This window comes from Oncorhynchus mykiss, chromosome 21 (genome assembly GCF_013265735.2).
Source record: "Oncorhynchus mykiss isolate Arlee chromosome 21, USDA_OmykA_1.1, whole genome shotgun sequence".
NCBI classification, from domain to species: domain Eukaryota; kingdom Metazoa; phylum Chordata; class Actinopteri; order Salmoniformes; family Salmonidae; genus Oncorhynchus; species Oncorhynchus mykiss.
The window spans coordinates 57,767,390-57,774,889 of record NC_048585.1 but is presented as its reverse complement, the minus strand read 5'-3'; the positions used below and the strand labels follow the sequence as shown (position 1 = coordinate 57,774,889).

The 7,500-nt window shown below is 41.0% G+C and overlaps 1 protein-coding gene across 1 annotated transcript in view; it reads right to left on the bottom strand.

Annotated features, from left to right (window-relative positions):
• The window catches only part of LOC110500761 (NACHT and WD repeat domain-containing protein 2), an 87,735-nt gene that overhangs the window by 78,925 nt on the left and 1,310 nt on the right, over window positions 1–7,500 (bottom strand). The window contains exon 2 of the mRNA XM_036958270.1: window positions 7,346–7,500. This exon is cut by the window's right edge and continues 17 nt beyond it. Within this exon, the coding sequence (XP_036814165.1) occupies window positions 7,346–7,496 (151 nt within the window). The 5' untranslated portion in view covers window positions 7,497–7,500. The remainder of the gene's footprint in view (window positions 1–7,345) is intronic.

Below are 7,500 nucleotides of genomic sequence, written 5' to 3'. Positions count from 1 at the left end.
AAAGGCCACTAAAGGCTAATAAAGGCTACTAAAGGCTAATAAAGCCTACTAAAGGCTAATAAAGACTACTAAAGGCTACTAAATGCTACTAAAGGCTATTAAAGGCTGATAAAGCACATCAAAAATAAAATGAGAAAAATAATTCCAGGGTAAAATTGAACATCTCATTGGATGACATGCGGTAGGAGGAATACGCATCGAACCCCTTCAGTCTTAATTAAGGGCGAGAATATTTTGTGGTTGTCAAACAGCAGTCAGGCATCGATCATCATGTCTCCAGAATCAGAACCTCGCTATTTATTGGAATGGTGCTTTAAGATCACTTTGACCTTTCACCTCCCCTGTGTAGTTCATCGTAACTTATTTCATCTGCAGCCTAATAAACTGCACGCTTTCCCAAGTCATAGTGGGAGGACCACGCACCATATCATCGCGTGACTCCAAGTTTACTTCGACATGATGGTAATTGTGTCAATATTTCTGCCGCCATTTCTCACATAACACATTTTATCGACACAAAAAAGATCTTACGAGGTCGAACAAACTAATGATCTGTTGTTACGTTGGTCTGAATGAATGGACCAAGGTGCAGCGTGGTAGGCGTACATTTTTATTTTATTAAAAACGACACCAAAAAACAAACAAAATATAAACGAACGTAAAGTTCTGAAGGGGTAACAGCAACTGTGCAAAAACAAGATCCCACAACAGAAAGTGGGAAAAAGGGCTGCCTAAGTGTGATTCCCAATCAGAGACAACGATAGACAGCTGCCTCTGATTGGGAACCATACTCGGCCAAAAACAAAGGAATAGACAATATAGAATAACCACCCCAAATCACACCCTGACCTAACCAAATAGAGAAATAAAACGGCTCTAAGGTCAGGGCGTGACAGGTATGAACTATACTGGAACAACATTTTTTATTTGGCTTTCAGCAAAATCATCTCAGCTTCAATGTTTTATTGTGCCCATAACCTACATTCAAAGAGTCCTTAAAAGGGCAATCTGGGATTTGTACATCCCTTTTTGGACTTTTAAATTAACCATAAAGCCATTGATACTTAAAGAATTCCAGAATTACATATTGTCCCTTTAATAAGTAGCAGCAGTAACATTGTTACAGTGGTTGGTAAGATGCTTCTTAAATGCAGAATCATCAACAGGGGACTGAGAGGACGGTCTATGGTCTTTGACTACACTAGTCTGGGCAGTGACACGACTGTACATCATAGGCTATAGGTCACTACCAGACAGAGAACACATCAATCTGAAACACTGAATCACATCTGGAGAAGAGGGCCCAGTGGGCCAGAAACATCTACAGACACAGTACAACTGTTATGATACTGTAGTTATCTCTGGTAAAGCATAAGTAGACCATACTTAAGGTCATCTCTTCCTTAGTGCGCACTATATCTGAAGTGAATTCCATTCCCCTAGTGTGCCTTATACACCTAGTTCACTCTCCCTATAGGTTCTAGATCACTCTCCCTATAGGTTCTAGATCACTTTCTCTATAGGTTCTAGATCACTCTCACTATAGGTTCTAGATCACTTTTCCTATAGTTTCTATATCACTCTCCCTATAGGTTCTAGATCACTCTCCCTATAGGTTCTAGAGCACTCTCACTATAGGTTCTAGATCACTTTCCCTATAGTTTCTAGATCACTATCCCTATAGGTTCTAGATCACTCTCCCTATAGGTTCTAGATCACTCTCACTATAGGTTCTAGATCACGTTCCCTATAGTTTCTAGATCACTCTCCCTATAGGTTCTAGATCACTCTCACTATAGGTTCTAGATCACTCTCCCTATAGGTTCTAGATCACTCTCAGTATAGGTTCTAGATCATTCTCAGTATAGGTTCTAGATCACTCTCCCTGTAGTTTCTAGATCACTCTCCCTATAGGTTCTAGATCACTCTCCCTATCGGTTCAAATTCACTCTCCCTATAGGTTCTAGATCACTTTCCCTATAGGTTCTAGATCACTCTCCCTATAGGTTCTAGAGCACTCTCCCTATAGGTTCTAGATCATTCTCAGTATAGGTTCTAGATCACTCTCCCTATAGTTTCTAGATCACTCTCCCTATAGGTTCTAGATCACTCTCAGTATAGGTTCTAGATCATTCTCAGTATAGGTTCTAGATCACTCTCCCTATAGTTTCTAGATCACTCTCCCTATAGGTTCTAGATCACTCTCCCTATAGGTTCTAGATCACTCTCCCTATAGGTTCTAGATGACTTTCCCTATAGTTTCTAGATCACTCTCCCCATAGGTTCTAGATCACTCTCCCCATAGGTTCTAGATCACTCTCACTATAGGTTCTAGATCACTCTCAGTATAGGTTCTAGATCATTCTCAGTATAGGTTCTAGATCACTCTCCCTATAGGTTCTAGGTCACTCTCCCTACATGTTCTAGATCCCTTTCTCTTTAGGTTCTGGATCACTCTCCCTATAGTTTCTAGATCACTCTCCCTATAGTTTCTAGATCACTCTCCCTATAGGTTCTAGATCAGTCTCCCTATAGTTTCTAGATCACTCTCCCTATAGGTTCTAGATCACTCTCCCTATAGTTTCTAGATCACTCTCCCTATAGGTTCTAGATCATTCTCAGTATAGGTTCTAGATCACTCTCCCTATGGGTTCTAGATTACTCTACTTAATAACATATTATTATTCCATCTTTGCCAAAACGACTTTAACTTAGTGTAGTGCAGAAATTTCGCCCTCTAGTGGAACAGCACTCCACCAACAGTGCAAGGTGTGTTACTTCTAGAAAAACACTATCCAGTCCATAGAGTTGATAATCACTTGGTGCTGATCACAGACAATGAAGGTGTGAATTCTCTCTCTCTCTGTCTCTCTCTCTCTCTCTCTCTCTCTATTCAGTTCAAAGGGGCTTTGTTGGCATGAGAAACATGTAATTACATTACCAAAATAAACAATGAATAAAAGTGAAAAGACGCAAAACAACATCAACAAAAAACGATAGAGAAATGAACAGTAAACATTGCACTCAAAAAGGTTTCAAGAAGATGAAGACATATCAAGGTGTTATATTACCATCTATGTACAGTGTTTTAGCACGAATAGTAGGTGAAGACAAATAAACTGAAATTGGCAGTAGTTACAATGTTGTTTGTGCTCCACTGGTTACCTCTTTAACATGGCAACGGGCCACACATCTTGCTGCTGTGATTGAACACTGCATATTTGCCCGACAGATATGGGAGTTTATCCATGTTCAATTTGTTTTCAAATGATTTGTGAATCTGGATGATCTGTGGGAAATACGTATCTCTAATGTGATCATACATTTGGCAGAAAGTTAGGAAGTGCAGCTCAGTTTTCACCTAATTTTGTGGGGCTTCTCTCGAGAGCCAGGTGTGCCTATGGCGGCTTCTCGCAATAGCAAGACTGTTTGGGGCCAAGTAACATTCCAATTTGCTCTGTTTTTTTGGTTGATTCTTTCCACTGCCTCTCTCGCTCTCTCTCTCGCTCTCTCTCTCTCTTGCTCTCTCTCTCTCTCTCTCTCTCTGTCTCTCTCTCTCTTTGTCTCTCTCTCTCTCTCTGTCTCTCTCTCTCTGTCTCTCTCTCTCTCTCTCTGTCTCCCTCTCTCTCTCTCCCCTTATCTCTCTCTCTCTCTCTCTCTCTCTCTCTCTCTCTCTCTCTCCCCCCCCCAACACAAAGTATCTGTGTATGGGTGTAGAATCAATATCTACCTCCCAGCACCATTATCATGAATTCACAATACTAGTTCTGACTAGTTCTGTATGACGTAATGTAAAGTCTTCTAAGTGATAATGCCCCAGAAACCGAGGGGCGGCAAACCGTGCCAATATATCCTCCAAACACCGGCTTCGAGGGCATTATCACTTTTATACAACGGGTTACCAACATATTCAGATAATGATTTACATATTTTAATTAAAAGCATTATTTTGATGAATTTATTCATATTATTTAATCCTTCCACAAGATATAGTCCTGACACAAATCTAGGGTGGCTACCCAAGCCAGCTGGTCGTTCATTTGATCAGTTCGCTTGTCAGAGATGCGACCCAGTTGTTCAGTCTTTCTGTTCTGTATCTATGGCGACCCAGTCGTTGGTTCTAAATGTTCCATTGCCATACTGGCTGGTAACGTTCTTATCCCTTGCTTGCTAGCTAGTCAACTACGGCTAACTGACAGTCTTGTCAAACATTGCAGACAGAATAACAGCACTGTAGCTACATTTGGATTGGTGTCTCTATACCGGGACGGTTGAGATAACGTGCCATAATGTGATTAGCATGACAGTTGTAAGTAACAGAAAACATTCCAGGACACAGACATGTCTTATATGGGCAGAAAGATTACATTATTGTTAATCTAACTGCACTGTCCAGTTTACAGTAGCTATTATAGTGAAAGAATACCATGCTATTGTTTGAGGAGAGTGCACAGTTATGTACTTGAAAATGTATCAATTAACCAATTAGGCACATTTGGGCAGACTTGATACAACATTTTGAACAGTAATGCAATGATTCACTGGATCGGTCTAAAAGTTTGCACATACACTGCTGCCATCTAGTGGCCAAAATCTAAATTGCGACTAGACTCCTAAGTCATATAATGGCCTTTCTCTTGCATTTCAAAGAAAACACATGTTTTTCTTTGTATTATCTTTTATCAGATCTAATGTGTTATATTCTCCTACATTAATTTCACATTTCGACAAATTTCAAAGTGTTTCCCTTCAAATGGTTTCAAGAATATGCTTAGCCTTGCTTTAGGTCCTGAGCTACAGGCAGTTAGACTTGGGTATGTCATTTTAGGTGAAAATGGAAAAAAATTGAACAATCCTAGCTGTTTTCTAGTGATTTATTTAGCTGCATCCATAACAATGAGCTAATGAGGCGCAACTTCACCTGGCATAGAACATGTGCTCACTTGTCAGGACACTGTTCTTCAGAGGAGCTAGCCAACAAAACAGCTAACACAATCACTTCAAACTGAAGCTGGATAGATTGCAAACTAGCTGCACGTTCTTCCGTTTTTACCTTTTTTTCAATTGGCATTTCTTTGTATAATGTATATCCATAACAATTATGCCTGCTGATTCGTTTATTCGACTGGCTGAGAAATGCTGCCCTGCCTGTCTGTCTCGTTCTGACTCCTGACATTAATACTATGGGACAGCTGGAGATCGAATTTGAATATTAAAACAATGTTGCAAATGTCAGACAGACAGACAGCAAGGTTTATACAAATCACCTCTGTTGAAAACTAAATGTCTAAAAGAAATGTGAGATAATGTCTAGATGATTTTTATAGTGGAGATCAAGTTTATAAATTGCCTGGCTGGGCTGATGAGACGGTGGATTGCTCAGTCAGATGGAACAGAATAAATAGGCACTTTAATGTCATAGATTTAGCCGGTGGTAACTCGTGGAATAGACACCGGCTGGAATGCTGTTTTAACCAATCAGCGTTCAGGATTAGACCCACCCTTTGTATAACGTATAGCAACCTTTAGTCAACAGTGTGTCAATATCCTTCCTGAAATGGACGGGCAAATATTTCAAATGCATTTCATATTTTCCATGTATTCCTATTGGACCTCTGATTCCTAAGCATCTTCAGAGTTACTGCAGGTGAAATGTAATGATTGGACCAGCAACAGGTGGCACGTTTCTTCTACTGTGTTTGCCATTGGATATGGATAAAAACTGGGACAAAACCAGAGGAATTTTAGGTCATTTGATCACTCTGTTGACAGTTGTTGCATTTTTGGCCCTATTTTTTTTTTTGTCAATGAGTGCGTCGTCGTCCCTTTCTCCATCTCGCCCTTCATCTCACCCTCTCTGTTTGTGTCTAGGCTACTCTAGTTCTCTTGCTTTGTTTACTCCGTTTTTAGAAAGCCTATTTTTACTTCCCGACCCGAGGCCGTATTCAGCAGCTCTGCAAGTGCATGCTATCCCCCCTCCGACCCCACAGCCTTGCGCGTCATTGACGTTTTCCTCACAAACTGTTAGGAAAATCCCTACCTCACAACGTATTAAAACATCGCTTGAGATTAACCAGAATCCCATATGATTAAAATTACTTTTCAAAACGAAGTGACGTATATTATAATTGGCTAATTAATCCATATAACCGTTGTTGACCGAACGGTAGAATAACTACACAACTACAAGCATAATCTCGGTCTATCCTCTCCAGTCGAGTGGGTTTGGCTCATTAATGTCTACGGCGCTGATGCGCGTCCTAATTGAATTGAACAATACCATTAGTGACTGACTGTTGGACGCGGGAACACTCTGTGTCAGTCAGTGACAGGGCTGGTAGAGTATCGTGATATGTCACTCTCCTGTCCTGTCGTTTGTATGGACCATTGGGACCATCATGATGGGGACACAGTAAATGACATACCTACATTGTTCAACGCTCCTTTTTTTTCTCAGGAACTGGAACGATCTGACATAAATATTGGAAATGATATGAAATACATTTGCTCATGAGCAGCTCGAATTCTAAATCAATCTTCACGTCTGTAATATCCCTTTCACCCACAGACCAAAATCCCACAAATTTACCACGTCTGCATTTTAAGACCATTTTGTTAGTATATTTGACATGGGGCGTGGTTAGCCTAGTGGTTTGTGCGTTGGACTAGTAACCGGAAGGTTGCAAGTTCAAACCCCTGAGCTGACAAGGTACAAATCTGTCATTCTGCCCTTGAACAGGCAGTTAACCCACTGTTCCTAGGCCGTCATTGAAAATAAGAGTTTGTTCTTAACTGACTTGCCTAGTTAAATAAAGGAAAAACAACACTACAAAATAAAAGCGGCCTAGAGACATATATATAATTTGTGCATTTTCACAGACATGTTATTCCTGTAACCAAAGTACAGGTTTTGGGTCTGTGTGAATGGTTCTCCGCTTTTTTGCAGGTCAATTAATTAACACTTCCATTGTTTAATACCTCGCTAATTTGGACTGCAAACAGGTTTAACAACAACCCCACCCATCTCAATTCACAAGTTACCCACTGATATGTATAAAAGAGGTATACCTGCAAATAAGTGGTAACTAAGGGACTGTTGGAAAGGGGGTCATATAAACATTGACTTATATACATTTTTTTACAGGTAATATACCATATCTTCTGTCGGAAATGGGTAAAAGTGCAATGACTTAGGTATCATCGTGCGCGTAACAGGTCACACATGCGCCAGGAACAAACTGTGACGCGCAGCATCCTACTTTTCTGCAGATTAGGTCATCACTAAAACAGTTTATTCAGAGTCATCTGGACTCGCAGATTTGATCCCTGGCCAGTGGTGTCTTACCGTCAGGGTTGGCACAGATGAAGACCCGGACACTCCTGCCCGTGGGGACGTGGTGCGGCGGCAGGGCGAGGACGTTGCCACTGATGGCCGCCCTGCGGAGTGCCGATTCCCGGGGACAGGGCTGCCTGCTCCCCACTCTCGAGGGCCACATGGGT